The sequence below is a fragment of the Cardiocondyla obscurior genome, linkage group LG24 (assembly GCF_019399895.1).
Source record: "Cardiocondyla obscurior isolate alpha-2009 linkage group LG24, Cobs3.1, whole genome shotgun sequence".
Taxonomy (NCBI): domain Eukaryota; kingdom Metazoa; phylum Arthropoda; class Insecta; order Hymenoptera; family Formicidae; genus Cardiocondyla; species Cardiocondyla obscurior.
In genome coordinates this window covers 2,170,530-2,197,467 of record NC_091887.1, presented here as the reverse complement: position 1 = coordinate 2,197,467, position 26,938 = coordinate 2,170,530, and the positions used below count along the sequence as shown (strand labels likewise).

The following is a 26,938-nucleotide window of genomic DNA, read 5'->3' as shown; positions in this document are numbered from 1 at the left end:
TTTTATAACATGAAACAGAAAATTTTTTTATCGAAAAATAAATAATATTGTATAAAGTATTAAGTACAAATTAGTGCTAAAAATAATTTCTTTATTACATGTTAAATTAATTTCATAATTTCTTCGAGATATAAACAATTACAAATGTAGGCTATATTATTTAAGAAAAAAAGTTTTAATTGAGTAAAATTTTCTGTACTGTTGTCATATTGTATGATGTATAAATACAAAAGCAATATATATATATGTATATGTTAAACCTAAAACTTGTCTATATATAAACAGCATTACGTTACTCGAAAATCAATTTAAATCTCATTTACAAGATCTTTGTAATCAAACCAGCTGCAATGGTTGTACCTTCTAATCGCAACATAACTCTACCTAACTGTTTAATATCCTTATACAATTCCATGCAGACTGGTGTTTGTGTTGTTACCTCGATTATCGCGCTAGAATTTTTCGACAAGCAACGTGGTTTTTTCTTAATTACATCGCCGGTACTTCGATGAAGTTGCGCTATTAATTTCGTGATAACGGCTGGTTGCACTAAAGATTGCTGGTGCATCACCACTGGAAGCCCTTTCGTGATCGGTTTCGCTATCGCGAATATAACGACATGCGCTTGAAAGCACGTCGTTACGGATACCGGATTTTGCGGATTACAGATTATATCACCGATACCCACATTTTGTTGTTCGATCCCCGCTAATGTCAGCGCAACGTGATCACCGGCGAACGCGTTTGTTATCGAAACTTCATCTGACTGAAGACCTAAGATATATTTAAAAATATTAAATATAATTTCTATGTTACAATATCGCGTATATTTAATAGAGAGCTCAATGTACAAACCTTTGATAACTGCGATCTCATTTCGAGGTAGTATTAAAACCTTATCACCCAAGGATGTCATGCCCGTTTCAACATGACCAGATACACAAAATCCAGATCCCGTGCCTTTAAATATATCATTTACCGAAAAACGAAATGGTTTATTTATAGGACGTTCTGGGCATTTAAAATTATCGATAACGTTGACTAGAGTAGGTCCGGTATACCTGCGGAATTATTTAATTAAAAAAAAAAAATATATAATACGCGTATTTATATATATAGAGATGTTACCAATTAGAGAGCTGCTCCTTTGATTTTGTTACAATATTCTCTCCGGATAAACCGCTGCAAGGTACGAAAGTAACGGTATCCTTGAAGCCAGCTTGTTTCAGAAACACACTCATTTTGTCCACTATTTCATTGAATCTGTCTTTAGACCAATTTACGGTATCCAGCTTATTAACAACCACTGCTAATTGCGATATTCCTAAATATTCAAATAAACAGTCAAAATTATAACAAATTTATGTTAAAAATATATGTATATACATTTTATTATTTCATAATTAAAATTGTGAAATTAGAGAAGATTACCTAACGAACGTAATAACAAAGCGTGTTCGCGTGTTTGTCCTCCACTATCGAATCCAGTTTCAAATTCGCCTCTGGTTGCATCGACTACCAATAAAGCTACGTCCGCTTCTGTAGCACCGCTTATCATATTCGGAATAAAATCCTTGTGGCCAGGTGCATCTAGGAGAGTGATAGACTTTGTATCTGTTTCGAACTTCGAGTGGCCTATGTCCATTGTTATTCCTCGCTCTCTATTAAAGATCCATTATGACTAACATATTCTGCAGCAATGACTTTATAGTATGACGCGTTGCATAATCACCTTTCTTCGCCAGTCTCGTCGAGTACCCAAGCATACGCAAACGATTGCTTTCCTATCTTCTTACTTTCTTGTTGATATTTGTGGATTAATCTTTGCGGCACTTGACCCAAATCGCACAGTAATCGCCCAAGCATCGTACTTTTTCCGGCATCGACGTGTCCTACGACCACCAAATGAAGCTGCTCTTTGCTGTCGCCTCTTTTACTTTTGTATATCGCTTCGGCGTCGACTTTCTCGTCGTAAGATGCAGTAGATTTTACTTTGGAGTCTAATTCCGGCGTAACGTGGCCTGATTCGGGTGACTGGCATCTTGGACTGTTAGTTTTCGACGAAATTGCTTTTCTTTCCTTTTGCACGATGTCTTCTTTACGCTTGGTCTCGGGACTATTTCGATTGGAAGATGGGCTTCCGGTACGTGGGCTCAATAAATCTGTGTTTTCTATACCACTTAAATCGAAACCCTTTACAACAGGCTTCGTTCCAGTCGGTACCACCTTTACAGTAGACGATGTTGTAACTTGCAACGTGGGTTTCACTGATAATTTGTTACCTATCATAAAATTTATTCTCAGCTGTGCTAACTGGTTATGGGGAACAGAAATTATTTTCTTAATTAAGTACAGTTATCCGGTATATCGGTATATTACTGATAAAAAATTTCAATAATTAAATATAAATAAAAATCATATTTTGTACAATTGTTTAATACAAATATGATGTTAATAATATATCACTATATTTCGGAATAATTACATACGTATATAATACATATAAATATATATATATGTAGATACGTTTGTACATATAAGTAAAAATACGTTAATAAAGCCTTCCTCAAATTATTACACTACAAATAAAAGATAAGAGCTAAAATCATACGGCTAAATACATTTAAAAAAAAATTATAATTATTTTTCCTATGCTTTTCTCGTATATGTTAATAATATTAGATTTTTGGAATTATTAAGATCGATTTGAATATGGAGTAGAAAAGTCGAAAGGTTTAATTGTACTATAAGGTTCCACTGTGACTTTAAAAAATGGTTTTTTCATATTCCATTTTTTACACAAAGTTTTTCCGAATACCGAAGCATTAATTTTTGTGTACGGAAGTTTAACACATCTCAAAGCACATAAATTTAAAGTAACAGGTAGTACATTTGGCATTATTTTAGCGTCATCTTCAACACATATTTCCAAACTGTGCATATTGTGTTGTAATTTTTTTGAGGAAGCTGAATTAACATTGTGAAAAGCATTGTCAACTAAAAATTCGGCTTCTTTCAAAGCAGTACTTAAATCTACCCAATCGTCAGATAAAGGAGTACAAATTTTATTTACAATACTTGGATTTTTAAATTGTTCTTCTGTCTTTATATCTTTTAAAATATTGCTTTTTGGAAAGATATTCATACTTGAAAAATCTTTTTCAAGTAAATTAATTTTATGATTATTTAAGACATTTGTAGACATTAGCTGAGTTTTATTATTTTCACTAGTGCAAAATTTTGATAAATGTGCATTATCTCTTTCTTCGTTATTTTTTTTCGTAATTGATAGTTTTGGAATAACAAATGGTGAGATTGATTGGGGTTTTATTTGAGACTGTATATTATTAATATTAGATTTTTGCAAATAATCTGTAGTTAATGCAGCTAAAGAACTAAACGGCTGTGCCTTTGTATCATTTAGTGACGTTATTGCTGCATTTGAATGTATAGATTCAGTGTGATGAGAAATAAGCCCAGCTAATGATGAAAAAGGTTTGACAGGATAATTTACATCTTTCAATCTATCTGTACTACTTGACTGACATATAGTTCTACTAGAATCTTCAGACAAAGTATTTTCTTTTTTGAACGAAAATCTAGGTATTGTAAACGTAGACGTATTAGATTTATCAAGTGAAACACCTTACCTTACCGATGAAGCCCAGGACAAAGAACATGAAAAAAAAGAAAAAAAAAACAAAAGTTAGATAATTAAGTAGTTATAAATATTCACATTGTTTCGATATAATATTAAAGATATACAAATAAAATTAAATATAATGCAATATATACCTGGATGCTGTTCCAATCGTTTCTTATTCACCGCAGAATCTGCCAAAATAAATTTTAAGATTTTAATCAGTGTTCGGAATAAAGTGCACATTTCGGCCCGATTCTAAATATTTTTCTTCCATACCCCCATTAGCGGCTAGCCTTCGAGCTGTAGTGGGGGTATGGAGAAGTATTTAGAATCGCGCCGAAATGTGCATTTTATTCCGAGCACTAATTTAAATAATTGAGTATTAATTTAATTTCAGTTTTATCATTATTATAAACATACCAGCGTCTTGTTTCGGTGACGATTCTTTTAAAATGGCATCAAGTGCTGTGTTTGCATCAAAATTTGACAGAATAATCTTATCTTTCAATTTTGAGTCAGATACTGTATCGCCTATAACATTTCTAATTGTTTCCAAACAAGACTCTAACTTTGCCCTTTCCAATTCAGAAAGGTTGTGTTTTTCTTCATTGGATGAAGGTAAAGACTCATCAACATCTTCATTATCTTCAACTATATCTGGTTCTGTGATAAATGAAGCGATATTCTGCTGCTTACTTCGATCAAATAAGAACTGCTCCACTGCAAATATGTAATTAAATATAATCAACAACTAAACAATTAAATTTTATGTAAAAATACCAGAAAAATTTGTAAAGCACATACCAGTAGGTGATACACAGTAATCATCTTCCACAGAATGCCCATAAACGTCATCATAGCCATCATACTCTACAAAAAGAAAAAAAAATCTTATTTTTACACATCAGGAAATATCAGACGGAATAACATTGATTTAAAATTAAAAATTTTAACAGCCAGCACGTTTGAAATCATGCACTGCTGCTGTCCATACGCTTCTTTAGAAAACGGTATAATAAAATAAGACCGTTCTTAATTGAAGTTTAACGTTTTAAAAAATTCAGGCTGAAAGATTCTTCGAAGAAGATTAATTAACAATTTTCATAGAACGAAAAATAATACATGTGCCATCACTTACCATCCGAGTAATTCATAGAACGGACGTCTCGATGCCGCGACATGTCTCACACGTGACGTGGAATTTGTGGCAAACAATAAACGATCGCTTACGTACTTCCAACAGTTCCAACGAGCATGACTGGATCGCAGTCGTGACTGTGACGATCGTCGAGTCGCAGCTGATTATAACATGACCACGGCTATCGTCCCCGAGCCTCCCCGTACCTGTGCGGACCCGCTTACGAAGTGCCTCTCGTCATAAACGAAGTATCTGCGTGGAAATATATCTCTGGGCAGTACATGAATGCAGCCTCGTTAATTTCACGCTCCGCGAACTGGATATTTCAGGCCATTCGGGGCTGCATTCGCAACGTGAGTCAAAACAATCTGAATAGTCTTGAACGACTCTGATCAAGATCCGTGTGCCGCCGCTGGGATATCTGTCCGCAGAAATTAGAGCAGGGTTAACCGTGATGAAAAGCATCCACGAGATCGCGCTGCAGAAGGCGCGACTAATCGACATTTCGACGTCGTGCGCGCTTTTCGAAGAAAAAGGATATATCGTACGTTCGACCGAGCTTCTATTAATTTAATGATAATTTTAAAAAAATTAGATTTAATTTTAAAAAAAATTCAGGAGAGCCTGATTTACCTGGAGCTCTTTTATATTTTTAGTAGCCGAGGCAAGGGACGCTGTCAATTGGTGGCGCCATCGATCGGTAACGGTATCTCGTTAGTTCGTTACCAGTCCGCTCGCACGCAAAAGATCAGATGCTTTATAGCCGACGCGCGTTTCTATTGGTTGCCACACGCGCTCGTGCCATCGGATGAATCGGATCGACGTTACATCCGAGATTGAACTCTGCACCGCCGCCGACGCCGTTGACGACGAAAACTCCTGATCGCGAAATAATTCGCCGCACCTCGGTAGGATCGTACGGTCGCTTAGAACGGGTGAAGAAGGTAGCCTCTACAAGCATTGCCTTTCCCTCTCGGCCATCATTCGTCATTCCCGTCGTGATTCCTGCCTATTCGTCTCGCCTGGCAGCAGCACCGTCAGCACAACAGCGAATTAGCGAAAGCGACGGACAAGCGCGAGCGCAGCGCAAGTAGCGCCGCCGCCATCAGCGCGACCGCCATCGCAACGAGGTGCGCTATTCCGTTCGCCGCGGCTGTTAGAAGTCCCCACGGAAGAGATGTCCGTAGGTACGAGATCGATCAGTCCGGGTTCTAGTGCGACGAGCATGGAGGTATCGCCGCCGTCGAGCCAGTAACCGTGTGAGCGAGCAGAGCGAGCGAGCCCGAGCACGCCACGGTCCAGCACGCGCCGCCCCCGTCGTCGTGCGAGAGCGAGCAACTTCGCGTCACTCCGTCGCTCACATCGCCGAGTCAGCTGCTGTTGTTACTGCTGCTGCACCGCGCTCTCCTACCTGCCCTACGCTGGTTGTCGGTGTGCGCACGTTAGTCGCCTCGCCGCCACCGTGACCGTAACCGCGATCGTGATACTTCCATCGGGGTTGCGCCGCGCGGGCCTGCGTGTACGATGGAGCTACGCGTTGGTAACAAGTACCGGCTAGGACGGAAAATCGGGAGCGGCTCCTTCGGCGACATTTACCTAGGTAAGCCTACCTCGCACTCCTCCCTTTCCCCGCTTCGTCGACTGCACGCCCGCGCGAGGTTTTCCTTCGTCGGAGCTCGCCACCTCGATGCATCGTCCGCCCTCTCTCTCCCTCCCCCTCTCCCTCTCCCCCCTCTCTCTCCTCCCTCCGTCTCTATCTCTTCACCCTTTTCTTCCCCCTTCTCCTGCCCCTCCTCTCTTCCCTCTCCCGCCTCCCCCCAGTCTCCGTACACACAGTGGATTTCGTGTATTCCGCGCAGGAGAGCGTGAAACCCGCGCGCCAACTCGCACATTATTCCCACTTTCCTCTCTTTTCTCCGCTTATTCCGTTATTCCCGTCTCTCCCGTGCCTCCCGCACGTCTCTCCTTTGTCTTTTCTCCTCGTATGAATGTGCGCGCGTAAACGTGCCCGCTGAATTTTAGCTCCTTTATTTACAGGTACCAATATCTCCACCGGCGAGGAGGTCGCTATCAAGTTAGAATGCATAAAAACGCGGCATCCGCAGCTGCACATAGAGTCCAAGTTTTACAAGATGATGCAAGGAGGCGGTAAGTAGGATCAATATTTCTGTGCGTATTAATTGAATGTTTAATTCTGTACTGGGAGACCGCGTCCGAGAGTTCTCAGTTTGTTCGACAGCTGATCCAATATCTTTTCTTTTACACCAACGCGACACGTGGCCGTGTATCTATCGGTATCTATTCGTCTTTTAACATTGGTGTATTAGAATAAACAAATTTAACAATTTAGTGACAGTTTCAGTAAAAAAAAATTAGTGCTTAATCGTTTTAACAATTAATTATTGGTTGATTAGTTGACGAAAATTCACAGCACTTCTTTAAACTGTTAAAAATTATCCTTTACCCTAATTTTAAATATGTAATTAAATTTTATAAGTTTTGCATGCGCGTTACGTATCAACCTAGTATAATTTTATTTTTAATATTCTAGTTGGAATACCAACTATAAAATGGTGTGGCTCGGAAGGTGACTACAATGTAATGGTGATGGAATTACTTGGACCATCACTGGAAGACTTATTTAATTTTTGTTCAAGACGTTTTTCTCTTAAAACAGTCCTGCTCCTTGCTGATCAATTGGTAAGTAAATATTCTTGTTATAAAATTACTTTTGCCTTAGTTTTATGCATAAATAATAAGTCATTGATTATATTTTCAAAGATTTTACCTTTTTTTTTTGTTATAATATAAATTAACAGAGTAATAAAAATTAATGTAACGTTAATTTTTTTATTGAATTTTCTTTATGTAATTATTTCCCTATTGTGCAATGTAATGTCGGATTCTATTTACATTGAATACATGGGTGCACTCTGAGATAAAAGGCTAAACAGATAACTTTTGTTTCTTATATAGCTCTTGTTCAATGTGCATATGTAAAGGGGTTTAATGTATTTTCACCAAATGCTACGTGTTCAAAGTTCATATTGTTATTATATTCAGATATTTATTATACTTGCAAGACATTATGTCATTGCATACCATTCTTGCCTTAAATTATTTATATTCTGAATAAATAATTATTTTTTTTTAAGATTAATTGTTATATAAGAACAAATAATTCTATTATGTATTCTTTAAATGCTATCAAAATTTTACTGAAAACGTATAAGAAGCACGGACATGAGTTTGCAGAACACTTTCTTTTTTTTTACGAGCTTTTACTTTACAAAGTTTGCACTCTCTCTCTTGCAAGCTTACAAAAAGTGGCTTACAAAAGAGATAATGCTAATAATTTAGCAATTATTGTACAGCACGTACAATAAGAAGTAAAATATTGAATAAACAATTTATTTATATCTCTGCATATAATCTTTGAGGCATGAAGCATGCTCATGAAACACAGTGTACAGTTATAATAACAGTGCTTTAACTTCTCTATTCTGCAGATAAGTAGAACAGATTACATTCACAGTCGCAACTTCATTCATCGTGATATTAAGCCAGACAACTTTTTGATGGGTCTGGGTAAGAAGGGAAACCTCGTCTACATTATAGATTTCGGCTTGGCTAAAAAATATCGCGACGGTCGCACACACAAACACATACCTTATCGAGAAAACAAGAATTTGACGGGAACTGCCAGGTTGGCTATATCGATATTAGTTTTGAGATATTATTTACATCCATTATTGTATGATAGTATTTAACCTAATTCATTAATTATTTTATTACAGATATGCAAGCATAAATACACACCTAGGAATCGAGCAGTCGCGTCGAGACGATCTTGAATCTTTGGGTTATGTCCTCATGTACTTTAATAGGGGTAGTTTACCTTGGCAGGGATTAAAAGCGGCAACCAAGAGACAAAAGTACGAGCGCATTTCCGAGAAGAAAATGTCCACTCCTGTAGAAGAACTTTGCAAGGGTTATCCCAGTAAGTTTTTGGAAATAACACAAGTATATTTAATTTTTTAAAATTTTACATATAAAAGTTTTTTTTTTTTTTAATTTAAAAATTAATATTTTAAATTGCTCTAAATTAACCGTAGAATTGTTGCAATGTATGTGATGTAACTAAACTTATAAATATATTATAAAATTGTTATTACTTTTCTCGATTTTTCAGTAAAGATTAACGAAATCTTTATTAATTTCAGTGGAGTTCGCGTCGTATTTAAGGTATTGTCGAGACTTACGCTTTGAGGAGAGGCCGGACTATTCGCATCTCCGACAACTCTTCCGGACGTTGTTCCATGGACAGGGCTTCACTTACGATTATGTTTTTGACTGGAATATGTTAAAGTTTGGTAATGCGAGACAGCCGACATTACCCTCCGCGCAGCAAGCTCCCATGCACTCACAACCACCTAATGCGGCGCTGCCTTCCGGGACCAACAATGATCAAGAACATCGATCGAGGTTAGTCACTAGTTTTCTTTTCTTTTTTCTTTATCGTAAAGGACGCCCGTTTTTCTGAAAATTTAGTCATTAAATTAACGACCCATTAGTGATAGCACCTTTATAGTATACTGTCTTTTCATGTTTATAAATAGCATAGTCATTTCATTCCTCTCAAGCGTATTCTATTTTTGGCGTCTGGGGCAATGAATCGAGAAACGGCCATTTCGAGCAACACTAATACAAGTTTACTATGCTAAAATTCTTTTTGTTAGTATTTAAATTAAAAAATTAAATTTTTATTTAATATATTAAGTCTTTAGAAATAATTTAAAATAATTAAAAAAAAAAGAAAAAAAAATTGTAGTCTTATAAAAATTAAACAAAGTTGTCTCGTAATTTTCGGAGTTATCACTCTTATTAATTTATTGTAATAAAATTTAATTTTAATTTTCTTTCTTTCTCATTTCAGACCTTATACGCGGCAATGTTTGCCGAACGCGACGGTAGGCCCGACGCTTGGACCGAATCCTAGTCTGCGAGCGATCCGGCATAAACGCGAGATAGAGGCTCGTGGCGACCAGGACAATCAGGACAAGAGTGATCTTCAAGGTAAAATACAATTCTACCAACAATTCTGCGCAAGCCAACAGAATTTTGCAATTGGCGAACGAAAAACGCAACGCCACGTGACAGTCGGACGCTCGCATCATCCTCGCTGCAATGAAACCGTTGCTGCTGCCGTCACCGCGACGCGCGTGACGAATACATGTCAGTTCAGTACATTCAAGTCGACGACACCGGGTAGTAGAGCGGCACCGCCACCACCGCCAGACGTGGCAGCTTCTCTAGACTTGACTGGTCTCAATTTAGGACACGGCCACGAATTAGGTCCCAATCGTTTCGCTGATTTAAACCCCGCGACTACGTCGCGCGAATATTATCAGCCGATGATGAATAGGTCGCGCGAGAGGAGTCCTAACACGGCGTCACGTCAGCTCGATAAACAGAGTTATTTTTTTCATGGGCATAAAACTGAGAAAAACGTAGATCGCGAGGTCGTGATGTTTGAGAATTTAGGGATAGGTAGCTCTGATTGCGCGCAGCAGATTACGGATGGCAAAGACGACGCTGCGGTAACTTCGGGCGGCTCGATAAATTGCTTTGGTGGCCTGGATAAAGAAGAAGACTGTGACGATTACGACTGCGACGAATACGACGGGTACGACGGTTACAAAAAGCTCGAGTATTCGATGATGGGTGATACGCGACGTCTCACTGCGTCTTACGAAACGCGACGCGACTCGGGGAATATCGAGTTTCTCGAGAAAGAGGGTGAGATTTTTAAGAAAAACAGTAGCGAATTGTTGCAGGAGGCTTCCACTTATAAATGTAGAAGTTTCTCTTTCCGGAATAAGGAGAAGACGCATAGAAGCTTAGAGTCGCTCGAGAGAAGCATCGACTTACCTACGGCGGAGTGTAAGAGCTTAGATCTTTTGCCGGAGAACCGTTCGAAGCCCTTCTTCCACGATAAGCACAGGAGTCTCGATTCGCCGCAAAAGTCGGCGAAGAAATCCCTCAATTTAATGGGAGCGAGCAAGCCGCGTAAACGCCCGAGTTTTTTCCAACGTATCGGTAGAAGTCTGCATTTTTTACCCAGGGAGCGCGAGAAACGTCAGGATCTCTTGAAACGGGAGGAGCGCCCGATCAACAGCCAGTACCCTCAGACCGATCAGGAGAAGTGCGAGTATTTTTTATGGAGGCACCAAAAGGATATTGACTTTTTAAAACCAAACGCGCTAGCCGATCGTGCTCCCGTCCGGTCCAATCTCGGTTCTTTCGACGAGGTAGACACCGCCGCTGTACAAAAATCCGATTGCCCTAAAGACACTCAGCTCGAGGGTAGTACGTTTCGTGTGACGGCGGACTCGAATAATCTTTTAAACGCGAACGTCGCGGAGAGGTACATAGAACGGAATAATCTTGGCAGAAGCAAACCGTCGTCGGTGCGATCCGATAGTCTCGCCAATACTGCCGAACTGTTGCAATCAAGACTTCTAGATCCCGTGGCGAGTATCGCCACACAGGAAACCGTGAGCGGTAACAAAGATAGCTTAGAGATCGGATACTCCATTAGCCAGCTTGGCAGATTGTACTTACAAAATCTGCAACACATTGGTTGTGCGGACGGTTTACAATCTCTGGAGAACACCGTCGACGCGGAGAAACGTGAACGTTACATAGAATGGGTGACCAGAGACGATCTGGACGCGTTGAGTCACGGTACAAATTCCAGCGATTCTCTGGGTCATGGTAAACCGCAGGGTAACTTGGACATCCTCAAGGGTATTCTTCTCGATATTTTCGTTTGCATTTGTATTTGAAAATTAATAAATCTTACGGGATCTCTCTGAAAGAAAAAAAAGAAAGCGCAGCCTCTGACATCACGTACCGAGCGATATTCTTATACATTCTCGTACATAAAACTGTGCCAAGATTTCGATAGTCACTCTAGAAATAAAATATTTTCTACGAAAAAAAAAAGAAAAAAAAAACAAACAAAAAAGAAAAAGAAAAAAAAAGTAATTTTTATATTAATATTTTGCGTAACGTACATATATACACATTTTTTTATACGATATTATATAATATTTATAACGGATATACTTTATTTTCTACGCTGTCTACATTTATTGAGGCAAGTAATTGCATTGAAATCTTGGTCACTTTCAACAAACGAGATTGCCTTAAATTCCAAATAAGAGTGAAACCAATTAGACCGGATTGTAACGGGCGATACGAAATATTTCAAGCGCAAATTATTCTTTTATCATGCACATATGGCGTACGTGTAAGCATATATTAGACTCGATAATTTTACATTCTTGCGGTCTCGCACACAGGATCGATGCGCTTTATGAGAAGCGCGCCGCAAGATTTTATATACATATATTTATACACATAATGCGCGTACTCTTGCCGCGTATGATATAGTGACAAAATTGATTTTATTTCGTCTTTATTGTTTAGGCTTTACTCTTTATGATAACGGTGTTTGATAAACATCCGCATGCCAAATTACAGTAATTACAGTATGGTCATACTTCGCTTTACGTTGTTCGCAAAACGTCGTTTCACTAACGCGTTTTTATTTTATTTTATTTAATTTTTTTTATACTTATAATAATTAGTTGGTCGATTAGTACGTACGTGAGAGTAGAATTTTAAAGGTTTTAAGTTTTAAATGTACGCATCTGGAAATATAATTTTTTTTTTTTCCTTTTTTATATTCACTTAAATAATTTTTGCGGACCGCGTATATTATAACGTTAAGCGAGATATGACTGTACATAAATATACATCTTTTGTTTTTGGACAATCATATGCAATCGCAACAAAAATATGATAAAACTAAGGAGTAATAAAAAAGAATTAAAAAAAAAAAAAAAACTTAAATCAGACTTTTACGGAAATATTTAAATTATTTTATAAAAAAATTTTTTTTAACATTTATAATAATTATATACACAGTGTAGTGTTCTCTGTAGTTAATTTTTTTTTTGCTATACATATATTCGTTTTACGTGCGTACAAATTTAATTTTTTTTTCTTTTTTTCTTCTTTTTTTTTATGAACACGTTAGCAAATTTATCGTGCAACGTTTCTTCGTATCTTATTCCTTAGATCATGTATTCTTGAACCATCGTTCACTGAATCGACGAAAATGATTCGGTTTGGAAATGGTAGCAAAGTGAAACCGCGCATAATGCAGTTTATAAAAAAATGGTGTTAATTAGGGATACATGGCTTTAATTTTTCGTAACTTATTTATTCTTACGCTCGGATGATCTTTTGATTATTTAGACTGACCGAAAAATAGACTGATAATACTTGTTCGACGTCCACAGTGTCGTAGATAATGCTATATTTTTACAACACAATATTTAACTCGCTCTCTAAACTTTTCTTTCCTCTTTTAATGATTTTTTATTATTTTTTTTTTTTACTTTTAATCTTTAAATGCCATTCTATACGTAAGTGGGAAAGTAAATGTTATATATAAAATATTAGTTGCTTTTATTTTATTTTTTTTTTTATGTAGAAGAACATGAGTTCTAACTGAAATATACTGTACAACCGCGATCCCCTATACATAAATTGTGGTATCTTGTCACGTAATCTACGATGCTGTATGATAAAAGATTGACTAACATCTGTTACAGTTCCTTTCTTTGATTAGATTTCCTTCTCTTGATATATTTGTAAGATTAAAAGATAGAGATTAACAGCTAACTTTTTTTTTGTCGATTAATCCTATATATTTTTCTTGGTTCTATATTTTTTTTTTTTTTTTTTTGATAAACCTACAACGATAAAAACCAAATGTTTATCAACTAAACTTTCTTAATGGTCATTTTGTATATTACACTAAAAATAGAAATCAGTGACATAAGCGACTTCTATTTTTTCAATATACATATACATATTGAAAAAAAAAGAAAAAAACAAACATATATATATTGTTTTATACTTATACATATGCCTCACTATACAAGCATTGAAAAATGATCTAAAGACTGTTGATTAATTTTATATTGAATTAGAGTCTCACGACTGATTTTTTATTGTATTCAAAATGTATCCAAAATCTTTGCGATTTGTTGCTATCGATCATTAAAATTTCAAGCGTGAAGCGTTAAATATTTTTTTTAAATATTTTTTTCATAATTCGTTAGAAGAATAAGTATAAAACGTGCTGCGTTCGAAATTGTTAACGGCAAGTATCACGCCTACATGTTTTCGGTCGTGTTGTTAATTATGATTGGACGTGTTATTAATTATAATTGAACGTGTTGTTAATCACAACAATTAGCACTTAAAATGAAAAAAGAAAAACGATATTGTGTTCCTTTACTTTTAGCGACATTGACACTTTTTTCATCATTTAATGAATTGTATCTCGCAACGATTTGTGAAGCTTCGATGTTAAACGTGTTTACTCAATAATTAATTAAGCGTACGTATTAGCCTATGATACGTTTAACGATAACGGTTCTGGTGAAATGGAAGAAGTAGTCCGACGGTTGACGAATCGAATCGATGAGCCTTCGCCATTCAGTAATCCGACTTCTTGTTGAAATGCCCCACTTATAATGTATGTCGCAAGGGAGCGTCTAGAGACGTGAAAAGGTCACCAAAGCTTAGATAGGGATGATAAAGTCTAGTTTTGCTACTTATCTATGATCTTTGTAATTATTGAGAAAAAGCTTTTTTGGTTCTCATTAAAACGTAACGATCGAATGATTTGTTAATGCCTCGCAAACGATACTGCCAACTTCTTCCTAAGCACTAGATCACCATCGGACGTCGTCTTTACCGTCCACTCTCTGTTTGTTCTTCACTCGCCTAACATGTTTTTTTTTTTTTTTTTTCATATCGTATATCTATCTGTAATCAGGCTATTTTTATTGATAATAGTGATGATGATGATGGTGGTGGTGGTGGTGATGATGGTGATGATGATGATGATGATAATGATAATGAAAAAAAAGTAGCAAATAAATGTTCTCCCAGTCTGGGACTGGTCTCTTTTTATTTATTTCACCACACGACATTATTGATTATCCTTGTCAAAATTGTTTCTCACTTGGTTTGAATGGAAAAACCCAAGCACAAATAACTCGGAGATCAATAATCTCGATTATCGAGATACGGTGAATAAAAAAGAGAAGGAAAAGAAAAAATAATAAATTAATATTTTTTTCAATTTGTCGCATCATCTATCTTCACGAAAGAGCGTTCGATTTCATTTTGATTAATTTTCCTAAATATTGCTCAGATTTGTTCGGTTATTTTTTCCTCGGTTTATAATTAATATTATTGTTATTGTTGTTATCATAATGAACAATTTTTCCATTTCAATTGCCAAGAGTGAAAGATTATCCATTGTATCCCGCGTCGCCTGGTTGATGTCGAATAATTTTTAATCGTATGGCACTTTCGTAAGAATTAATACGACGCATCAACCCGACGAATATATCCTGTACGCACGATTCAAATTAACATTTGATTCTCGAGACTTGTTTCACTTTAACAATAATAGTCGAAAAGTGACGATAAAATTCAGCAAAATTTAAAGCAACGTATCCCTGCTCGAACGGAGTAACGGAGAACATTTTAGAACAGTTAAAAGTTACAAACGAACATATGTTTTAAATAATAGCCAATGTTACGCAAAGTTACCTAACAACGAGTTTATTAATTATGTTAGATTACGTCAGCTTGCTTAAATTTATGTAGAGAAAATTAGAGTTATCATTTTACGGTGCTTAATTTTTTTTTTTTTTCACATCACTGTTAGTGCTCGCATTGGATTCATTATTTAATATACGTATGCAGAAATTTCGCAGATTTAAATGACGAGATATATTCAACGCAAAACTACTAGTTTCGTAATGCGGAAACACTACTTTAAGGATAAAGAAGTATACTCGTTTAGGTCATTGGTTATTAAGCAAAAAATTATATCACCTTTCGGAAGTAATTTTAAATTGCAGATTGACACATGGTGGGTATAATATATACAATACAATACTGTGACAAAAAAAAGAAAAAAAAAACGTGTGCTTTGCAATGTAACGAGTGTTCTTCTCTGTCTACGACTGTTTTCTTCTTCTTACTTCCTGTATTTTCTCTTTGCCGATCAGTTGTTTGCACGATTGAATGTACTGACCGAAATGTCGTTACCGACGAATTTAAAGAGCCGAGGTTTTGGAATTGGAACTTGTTGAGGAATTGTTTTACAGAAATATCGCTATTCCCCTATGATTGCTTTTGGATTTGTGTTTGAAACGTGCTGTGTGTGTCGAAAGACGGTGGAAAGCTTTTACGTGTGTATATATATATATATGCAACATTTATATATATGCAGTTTATATAAAATTAAAGTATTTAGAAAAGTCTTGAAAAGAAGTTTGAAACGGGTAGGGTGGCAGCGAGTTGATGCGAAAAAAAAAAAAAAGAAAAAAAAATACATATGTTTTATTTTAATTTTATTTATATTAAATGTAGCTAACATTCCTTTGTTATTAATAATAGAAAAATGTTAGCTGGATTTAATATAAAGTAATGAATAATGATATAACATTAAACAATGGATTGTTGGCTGAATTTCTATTGCCGTTTTTCATGCATTGTTTTTTTTCTGATGCTTTCTTTCAGCATCGGGTGCAGGTGGACAAGAGCGAAGGGTCAGCATGCGGTTGCATCGTAGGGATACATTACTAGCCGCTGCAGGAGAAATGCAGCCCAAATCCAAGTGAGTTGCTACACGATATAGAACGACTAAACGACTGAGTATAACTTGCTCTACCGAAATCCGTTAACGAAGAATACGTAAGCTTGCCACAAACATTAACCACATTCGCAAACGTCAGTCATCTTTCATACTTTTACATTTAGTATAATGTAGAAACTGGGAAAGTTTTGCATATCAGAACATATAATACGCAAGTCTTTCTTTGTCCTCATCATTTATATGTGGAACAAAACTAAAATAGGTCGCTGAATTTTGCAACTTTGATGAAATAGCATATTTTTTTTTTTTTTTTTTTTTATTGAGAGGATTGAAAAATGTGTAACGTTGGAATTACAAGTTTTAAAAATTATAAAAATATATATTTCTATAATTAGAAGGCTTTTGTATATTTAAAAGAATATTAATTTTCTTAAATATGTTTTATAGAATTTTTTTTTTTATTTAATTTATTTCTTAATTTTTAGATATTTTTTTAATTTTCTAGCGACTTATTTTGGAATCACTACAGAATTCTTTACGTCAGCGAAAGTTTAGAGCTTGTTACACTCATGTTTTCGGTTGCATGAACGTTGCACTTTTGGGGGAAAGTTGCATTCTAAGCCTATTTTTCCATTCTATTTATATATGTGTATTAAGTGGAGCTGTGGTTACTAGGTATGAAAAATCGCAATATATTAATGACGGTGTAAGTTCTATTTTTCAACTTCACTATATTTTTACAACTATTAAAGTTTCACGGTTCATTGGTGTGTGAGGCAGATTGCAGTTTGTGTTACTATGCTTGTGCGAATGCTAGATCGTTTTATGTATCAGTACGCGTTAATTGAATGAGAGCTTTAATTTCGGTAGGAAGGTGGTGTCGCAATACCGTGGCATGGTACATTAATTATATCCACTAAAGATAAACGGAGATAAGGGAAGAGGATTCAAGGGTATATTTGATCATTTGGATAAAACTTTCGGTAGGATAGCATGATCTATCAGCGCCTGGAGCGTGCCTTCTATACAAGATGTCTCTTCATTAACTTTCAACATTACCACCGTTCTCTTTTTTTTTTTTTGCATCAAATAATATCAATTCTTTAAATTACGAGCAACTAAAGTGTATGGATTATTATTTTTCCATTTATTTCATTGGAAATATACAAACTGATGGTATATTTTATTGATCAAATAATTGAGAGATTGTAAAAACGTTTAAAATAAAAAAAGTAAAACGGTAACTTAAAGGAATAAAGACTACTCAAGAAGTTCTTACCGAAATCGTGTACCGATGAGATGTGCATACACTCTCTCGCTGGACCAGTTGCTCTGCTTTCACGTGCAGCCGCGTTACGTATCACTTAACGGAATCCGCGAGCTTTTTCCTAAAATAGACAGGCACTCGGTCTGCAATACGCACCGAGTAACGCGCTCCTTACACTTTATGTCGCTCGTAATTGTGATTTTGCACACAATTATTCACGGATCGTACCTTCGCAACGTACGCTGCGAAGACTGTAGTTTTTAAATAATTATAATATGTCGATATAGTAATAGAGACACCTCGTATAAATCTGGTAACACGCGAATGGCTATTGAATAAAATAATACGAATATTAATCAAAATTATTCTCTCCAAGTGAAACGAATGAAAAATCAGAAAGTCACTATTGCTTGCTGTCGATTGCACTTTTTACAATATAATTATTTATTATATTGTTACTTTTAATAAATTATATTAGAGTATATCATTAACAAACTAATATTTTAAAAGTGCACGACGTAAGATTATTTCTATAATGGGGAATATATATATATATTTTTTTTTAATTGCCTGTAGCTTGCGTTAGCCTGATCGGCTATATAATTTCGAGACTATCGCATGTAGTTTTGACAAGCAAATTACTTTTCAATGAGTTTCTGTTCGATTAAGTTCTTTGATCATCAGGTTAGAGTCTGATTATATTTAACGTTGGGATGCTCAAGCACACTTGTACAAAAGAAAGGATAACTTTAGTAGTAATTTTTAATGTGCAGAATTAAAAAAAAAATGTAATCTATTTTTTAACAATTTTCTTTAGGATATCTTGTTGTACCGATATGTTATTGAACGAGTAATAACGTAATGATCGTTTTACATATCAAAAAAAAAAAGAAAGAAATATGTTTAGTATGAAAAAAATTTTTAATTAAACGATTTTTGGTAAAGCTGATAAAGAAATGAGAAGCAAAGTATATTCTAGGACACGCAGTACATGTTTTCCGTGCTGAGACTTTCACATTTGCCTTTCAAGATAGACATAAAGCTAAGTCGTGGCAATAAGAGCGTAACGACTTGGAGAATAGCCGGACGACCCAGCTAACTATTACACAACTCTGCTTGGTAACTAGTTAATCCACTTTTCGAGTATCTCGAGACGTAAGCTTGATTTTTCGTCCAAAAAAAAAAAACAAAAATTGCCCCTATATCCTTCTCTATACTATCTTATATTTCAAATTAGCGAAACTTAAGCGAGCTTATTTGATTTGGGAACTACGTTGGTATAAAGACACCTGCAAATATTTTTCTTTTTAGACAAGCCTGTCGCTATGAAATGTAATTTTACGTAATATACTAACGATAAATATTGGACACGCGAGCTTATGATTTTCTACGTTTTAGGCAAACAAGTAGAACAAGCAAACTCGATGGCTTATCTTAAAACATGTTAAGAATTCAATATTTGCTTCTTGCTTAAGTTCAATATTTTTAAAAAAATTTTTTTTTTACCTTTAAAGAATGATAAACTTTTTCTTTAGGCTTCGGAAGGGTTATCTATTTTTTCGTAGCAAATAAAAGCTTGATTCCAAAATTGTAATTATAAAATATTCTACATTTTTTTTCTTCTAAAAGACAAAAAATGAGATAGGCTCCTAAGAAGCATATATTTAATAATACATATATTAGCTTAGCACGAGCTGTGTGAGGGCATCCCTTCGAACTTTAAATGCACGTTTAAACGCTCTGAATTTGTTATCAACCGTAAATTCGTTTTGTGATCTAACTAAGGCATAGGCACGCAAAAACCATCCGGTATTTCAAAGTACAAGAAATTTCCGCTTTATGTTCTTTCGTTGACTTTTTTCAGGTAACCGAAAGCTATCGCGCTAATTCTAAATGACAAAAATAGACAAAGAGGGAACGAAATTCTCTCCTGTGCCACGGTAGAAGACGCCGATCATGAAAAACTCTGATCATGGAGAAAACTTTCATCGTGCGAGCCTTCTCTCCGAGTTCATTCCTCCTCACGAGCTTGTCGATATCGTTTCTTTTTTTTTTTTTCGTTCGTTAGGATTAAAATTCTTGTCGCGAATACAAGAGAAGTTTGACGGTGTTGTCATTAACTTAGCAAAAAAACCGAGGAACGCCAGAGGGTTTGCTAGCGCTGCATTTTTTTGTTGACTGTGAATATTATCGAAATCGATTACGATAAGACATGTCTTTCGAGGTGAGGAAGAACAACATTTTTTTTTGTTTTCTTTTCTCTTTTTTTTTTTGTCTTTTTTTTTATCTAAGGGACCTAGTTATTAACATTTACATTCTCATTAAACCGCATTGCATTTTATCACTCAAAGTGATTAATTTTATTCAATTGATCCATTTCATCATTATCACGCGCTAACGTCAAGTTGATTATGTCCGATCTCACATTAATAAATTGAAATCGTAGACGATGGAAGCCGTAAGAGCGAAACTGGGGAGGCTAGATGTAACAAACGAGAGAAGGAGCGCCGGAAATGAAAAAAAGTAAAAAAAAAAAAAAATATAAAAAAAATAAAATAAAAACGAAAAAAAAAAGCATAAAAAAAAAGCGCAAAGAGAGAGATAAAGAGGAGAAGCTTTAGCTCATTTTTGTGAGGAGGACGGTGGCGCACTAATGTCGCTGTTTTGTGTGTCTTTTGTTTTGGAAGCGCCAATGCGACGGTAATCGTTCCACCTACCCTGATGGTCAGACGGGCAAGCGTGCAACACAACAAGTGAATCAGTAGCAGTAATATCGAACTCGTCGTTATAGCAACCAGCAGCGTCGTTCATCGAGAGCGATGACCCGCGGATTATCGCCATCCGCGAGGCGCTCTCCCACCCCCTATCACCGCAAGCCGAAAGTAAATTCGTCTAGGGTGAATTAACCACGGCCGGCGAACGGTGAACCGACTTTTGCTAAAACGTTCCGGCGTCGCGAAAGGCGGTCAGTGATAAGACCGGCGTATGGTGTCCTCGTTGCGGCAATCGTAAAAGAAAAAGAAAAAAAAGCCACAAAAGGAAAAAGAAAAAAAAGAAAAAAACGGCGACGGATGTTCCACGCGAATAGATAAAGCGAAGACGAAGGCGGAAGAGCGAAGAAAGAAGACGCGGCCACTGTTCCACCTGTACGCGAAGAACGAAAGCGCCCTGCATCGCGGCGAATTAATAGGAAACGCGTGTCTCTCAAGGAAGAAAGAAAAAAAAGAAAGGAAAACCCACCCCTCTTGGAATTTCGCGGGATTCTCAGGACGCGGCGATCCTTCCGTGAGCCAGTTTTATTACAGCTCGGCTTCGCACTCGGAAATTCTCGTTTCGAGGATAATTTATTTAAAAAGCGTCCCCTCAACAACGAGAGGGGGATGGAGTAAAGTCGCCGAAATCCTCTCGCGTTTGTTTGCATTAAAAAAAAAAAAAAGAAAAGAAAAAGAAAAGAAATTTGATAAGATCCTATTGCTTCCCTCCTCTCGTTTTCTCTCCCGGGGCGAATCGTAAAATGTACAGTACGCGGTTTCGATGATGGATTCTCGCAGTTGTTCGCAATATAGATAACAAGATTAGCGTGCTTCGGGGGGGCGAATCTAGTTTTTTTCCAAACACGTGGCGCGCCACGAGCTCCCAGGCCGGTGCTCCGCACGTGCACACGTTGCTCGTTGAAAGTTTGACGTTTAGCGGCGATTCTAATTTGATAAATGGATCGTTATCGCGAGAAGCGGCGGCGGCTTTTGTCGGGTATTATAATTACGAATACGCGTTGGGCGCGTCGTTAACGGAAGGCTGCGACGATATATCAAAAAATCGTAGTACTCCGTATACGTCAATATACATAATAGATATACATTTTTTTTATTTTTTCCTTCCTTCTTTCTCGTACTTGTAAATTCACGTGTGTCCTACGACTTCTGCAAGGCTTTTGAATTCGTTTAATGTTGCGCAAGTCGATTCTCGATGATTCGTGTAAATTGTCTACTAAATAAAAATTGAGACTCGATCAGGTTCTCGTCCGACTTTTCCACGGGGAGGGGAGGGGGAGGGTGGGCCGTCGTTCCCCCTACGCGAGAAGCTGGCGTGATTCCGCGCTATTATCACCGTTGCGTGCCCCACGGCCTAGCCGGGGCCGAATGCGGCATTGTATAAATGTAGGATATGTTTTTTGTATAAATCGCAAACATGTACATAAACCGAATACAGAATCGAAGAGCCGTCATGTGTATAAAGGTATCACGAGTTTTTGCACAGAATAAAATAGGGGGGAAAAAAAAAGAAAAGAAGAAGAGAATCTTTTTAAAGGAATGCAAACGAACTGAGATGTAGCTCCGTGTTGGCGTTTAAAGGGATTGGAGCGTTGCGTGGGGAAGAGAAAAAAAAATAAAGTTAAACGAACAGCCGCGACAAAGTTTTCTTAAAAAGAAAAAAAAAAACAATACGAAAGAAAAAAAAGTTGCTGCAAAACAAAGTATAAAGCTAGCAGGTGTCCTGAATCTCGGTGTGTCTTTGCCTCGGTCGAGCTGATTTCAAGATTAACGAGACTTGAGATATATTCGCGTTTAAACGGGAAAGGCATTAAAAAGCACGTCTTAGTTTCCGAGAGGGTTACTTATCGAAATTTGAGGGATAGGGGTTGTAGATTCGTGTTTGATCTCGCTGAAGCAATCTCGCATCGATTTACACACGACGCAGGACACTGAGATCGTGATTATTCCGCTAAAAAAAAGAAAAAGAAAGCTCTAGTTAAACGATCATACAGAATGTAGTACAATGGGCGCGCGAGGAGGAGGCGGGGAGTACGTCATTAATTAGGGATAATTCGTTCGGTTGTGTTTAGGTGATAAGACGACGAGAGGAAACACGATTGCGAGCTTCCAAGGATGCGTTTTCTGTCTCATCGCGGCATCGATCGGGCGTACTGTACAAAATTGGTAGAGCATCGGGATGGTGTATCGCGCCCGGATTAAATCGCATCATTGCGTCAGCGTTGTCGCGCGTTCCGTGGAAGACGAAGGGTAGCCGGAAGGTGCGGAAAATCGAGCCGGAGCCATGAGTGATATAAGCTCGTTCGACACCGACTGTCTCCTTGCCCCCGTGACAAACCCGCCGCGCCCTTTCCTTTTGTAAACGATATTTAGGCGAGAACGAATGTAAAAAGGGCGAACGTACGTATGGAACGGATGAACGATATCCATTTTAGCCGTAATTCGAGATTCCGCTCGCTGACCTCGACGTTTTACTTTCCGAAAAGCCGAGGCAACCGTCTTCTCGGAGGTAAACGGGAATGCACGTAGAGAATTGTAAAAGCAAAAGCGAAGTTGCGTTATGAAGGATTATGCTTAGCGCGCGCGCGTGTGTGTCTCTTTAGTTTTTAACAGACGTATGGTGCCTGCATGTGGAGAACGTACGTATGAAGAAAAAAAAAAAAAAAGAGAGAAAGAGAGAGAGAGAGAAAAATTTTTCGGGTGGCGATGCGAAGCGACGAACGAATTGTGCACGCGAGAAATGCTCGAGCGAAAAGAAAGGAAGAAAGAAAATATCGTGCCGGAGCGAGGCGCGGTTTATTCTTAGGGGTGTCTTTTTTTTTTTTTTGGCTTTTGTATTCTGCGTTGGCTCGCGACACGGTAGCGATTCTCATTTCGCGCTCTTACAAAGTGTTTTGTCGCGTTTTGCTACTCGCCTCGCGCTGATTGCCCGGCAGCAGAAGTTAAGCACGCGGAGGGGAGACTGATAAAAGCCGCGGATGCGGACGGACGGACAAGATTCTCCCAAAATGTAATATAAAATCCGCGTTGTGAAACTTCACGGATTCACCCTCGTCGTCCTCGTACCCTCCCGCATACCGCCCGACCCCTTTTCCATCGCCTCGGTTCTCTTCCTAACGTGTATTTTATTCGGCGATACGATGGCACTGCGAGGCGCGTCGCGCGTGAAGAAACGAGACCAAAACGTGATAAAGAAAACGAAAAAAATTAACGCATATGTATATTATACCGACACCGTGTTTTTCTATGTATTTTTTGTCTCTTTTAATTTTTATTTTATTCTTTTTTTTATTTTTTTTTTTTTAGGGTACTACTATTACTATTACTGCTATCGTATTATTACTATTACTACTACGACTACGACTATTACCACTACAAGTACCGCCGCTGCTATTGCTAATTGGTAATTACGTTGCATATCGTATAAACGAGTCCTAGAACACAGCGATCTACTCCGGGGGTTGTTAAGGCGCGAATTTTCTCGATGAGCGAGGGATAAGGACGAAGCGACACGAGAACGAATTATTAATTCAGCATCCAAACTCCTTTTTTTTTCTATCTTTTTGTATTGCACGGAGTGAACAAGAAAAATGCTAAACGGTGATAATAAATAAATCAAAAGAAATAGCCAGTTAAATAGATTTTTTTTTTGCAATGTAATTAGTTTAGTAAAGTCACTTCGACGCGCAGGAGAGATTGAGAGACGACGGAGTATTTTTTTTTTTTTTATCTCGTAATAATACGTAAACTAGACGAAAAAAAATAGTTAAAGTAACTGACGAGGTACGAGTTTAAAAAAAAAAATACAATAAAACGTTTTCTCAATTAATTATAATTTAGAAAAATTACAAAACAAGACTGTAACTCACGCTTTTTACACGCGCTCGTTGTAATCTCCCTCGGAAATTGTTTTACATTAAACACACAATGACCCACGCGTTTATTAATCATGACATTGTCACGCGTGTGTTGAAAAAATGGAAAAAGCGAGATCGCTGGTAAAAGCCAGAAAATTTCAGCCCTAATTATTATTAACGACGACTATTATATTACCGATGTGTTATAATTTTGCATAATTGTCAAAGTACCACGCGACAAATTAATAAGATTCCCGGCGTGATTTTAATATGAAGACAGTAAAGAAACACTGCCAGCGCGAAGGCGTGGAGTTTCTGTGTATTTTTTTTAAATAATTTTTTACTGATTAAAGATACGCGCGGTAATGATTTCGATCTGTCGCTTCGTCCTTGCGAAATATCGTGCAGGAAATTCTCTTTAGATCGACGCCCTTTACAAAGAGGATCAGCGGAAGTTCCTCTCCGTGCTATCTTTTCTTTTTCCTCCCTTTTTACTTCTTTTCTTATTAATCTGCACGGTTTGCACAGCCGCTAGGTCCAATCCAGAGAGCATCGGAAATTATAATTCGAAACTTAGAACCGCATAATCTCGTTGTGATCGCGTCTCCAACGCGAGGTATCTTTTACAACAATTGATCGAGATTTGCAGACAGCCGGAAAATAATTTAGTCGATAATAAGAAAAGCGGAATTCGAATTTGATTTTAATTCTTGTAAATATTTTATCTCTCTCTCTCTCTGCGATTGGACCTGTGGTTTTGGGGCGCGAAAAAGCAAACTGCCGCGCGAGTGAAAACTTGTAATTATTAAAAGCGAAAGAGAGAACGCGCGGATTTTTTTTTTTTTTTTTCCTGTCGCACGATTATGGATCGTGGTTGCAAATTGTTTACGCGCTTGTTCGGCCGGCCTAGGGGAGCAAATGTGCGAACAAATGTGAGAGAACGTTCAGCATTCTCGAAAACCAATAACGGCTCCAATGACCTCCCTCGGCGATAGGATGTCAGGACGACCACGGCAGGTGTCGATGATAAATTCGCGATCGATGTATTTTAAGTGTACTAATCGAACTGTGTAACCGAGGCGAATGGTTTGTATATATACTATTACTATCATAATCTATTAAAACAAGAACATTATGATAATACGTGCAAGTGTGCTTTGAGAGAAAGCGAAAGAAGAAGAAGAAGAAAAAAAAGCGAGAGTGATAAAATGGGAGAGAGAGAGAGAGAAAAAAAAGAAATTAAATAAAGTGTCTGATAAAGTGTGACGGCAACACCGAAAACGATAACAAATAATAAATACTATAAAACTGTCTTTGTGTACTATATGACAAAAAAAAAAAAGCGACAACCATACTTATAGTTAAAAGCGTGATCAGTGCGTGAAAAAGAAAGAGTGGAGGAGAGAGAATAAATGAAAGAAAGAAAAAAAAATATGTATGAGAGAATGAAGAGATGTCTGTTCAACACAAAAATCCTGTGTATAGCCCGATTTCTCAATTACTTTGGATTTGTACTTTGTTCCGGCGAGTAAACGAATATATATAATCATTAGTTGAATAATGAGAATGTTGACCCATATACATCCGCAAAATCCTACTATTTTTTTTTTTCTTTTTTTTTTTTTTATTTTTATTTCCCTGGAAGACTAGAAGACTCCGCTCGGTCGAGAGTCGAAGCGAATTCTTAGGGATTTCCCTCTTTCTGTATTATTTAAAATCTGTATTGTTCAAAAATCTGTCTGTAATTATTTAAAATATTTAAATTCTTCCTCGAGGTGTTAACTCGACGGAATTATACGTAATTTTGAATGGACCGGCTTTCGATAATTCTCAATTATTCATCCCGATTAATGACGAAATGCACTTAATTTATTCTGTATTGCGTTTGCTATTACTTACCTCTTGCGATCGGCGTGAGATGTTCTGGATGCGCTCGATGTAAATGGGTTAATTTTTATGCATCTTCGTTGCACCGCGGTGTGCATTTATCTTTTCGTTGTGTCTCGCTCTTGCCAGGTCACGTAGGGAGGACCGCGTGAAGCACTGATGTTGACCTGTAACATTAAAAAATATACGTGTACAAAACTGTTAAAATTGGATGGGTTGCACAAGAAGAAAGGAAAGCGTAGTAATTTATCATATCGATTAGTTTCGAACAGTTAAACCATCTTCCGGCCGCACCACATGTTTCATATCACGCTTTACGTATATGCTTATACGCATGCGGTGTTCGCATATGCGTACAATCCTATTTGAAGAAAAAAGAAAGAAAAGAAAAAAAAAAGGGAGGATTAATATTGAGTTCGTGACGAGGAATATCATTGCTGTATCCGTACAATGTTCGTTAGTAAAGTATACTTTATCATGCGATAAAAGGTAGCGAGAGCGCGAGACAGCGAGGAAACTCTCTGCTTATTAATTTTACAATAATTTGCGAGATCAATGTAAATTAAAGCTGTCTTAAGATTAACTTAAATAACTTAATTAAGATAGTTAGAACG

At 37.1% G+C, this 26,938-nt stretch overlaps 2 protein-coding genes and 1 long non-coding RNA gene across 7 annotated transcripts; 1 reads left to right on the top strand and 2 right to left on the bottom strand.

Annotated features, from left to right (window-relative positions):
• Positions 1-70: 70 nt before the first annotated feature.
• Positions 71-5,112, bottom strand: Hbs1 (translation elongation factor EF-1alpha (GTPase) HBS1). Its single transcript, XM_070671690.1, has 9 exons — positions 4,782-5,112; positions 4,448-4,513; positions 4,064-4,363; positions 3,796-3,834; positions 1,733-2,282; positions 1,432-1,661; positions 1,129-1,324; positions 856-1,061; positions 71-774 (listed from the first exon to the last, which is right to left on the bottom strand). The coding sequence occupies exons 1-9, from the start codon at positions 4,822-4,824 to the stop codon at positions 320-322; spliced, it is 2,085 nt and encodes a 694-aa protein (XP_070527791.1). The 5' UTR covers positions 4,825-5,112; the 3' UTR covers positions 71-319.
• A 472-nt stretch (positions 5,113-5,584) lies between these two features.
• On the top strand, positions 5,585-25,986 carry LOC139111422 (casein kinase I). Of its 5 annotated transcripts, none has more exons than XM_070671683.1 (9): positions 5,615-6,381; positions 6,819-6,929; positions 7,333-7,481; positions 8,291-8,487; positions 8,579-8,781; positions 9,005-9,266; positions 9,718-9,857; positions 16,467-16,563; positions 20,497-25,986. In XM_070671683.1, the coding sequence occupies exons 1-9, from the start codon at positions 6,306-6,308 to the stop codon at positions 20,564-20,566; spliced, it is 1,305 nt and encodes a 434-aa protein (XP_070527784.1). In that variant the 5' UTR covers positions 5,615-6,305; the 3' UTR covers positions 20,567-25,986. The 5 variants fall into 5 exon arrangements, 4 of the variants coding, with proteins under 4 accessions (XP_070527783.1, XP_070527784.1, XP_070527785.1 ...); XM_070671684.1 differs by having other exon boundaries at positions 5,617-6,381; positions 20,256-25,986; XR_011547197.1 differs by having other exon boundaries at positions 5,618-6,381; positions 16,467-16,640; positions 20,256-25,986.
• LOC139111434 (uncharacterized) lies at positions 9,123-26,422 on the bottom strand. Its single transcript, XR_011547198.1, has 2 exons — positions 26,337-26,422; positions 9,123-9,320 (listed from the first exon to the last, which is right to left on the bottom strand). It is a non-coding gene; the product is annotated as an uncharacterized lncRNA (long non-coding RNA).
• Positions 26,423-26,938: the final 516 nt, after the last annotated feature.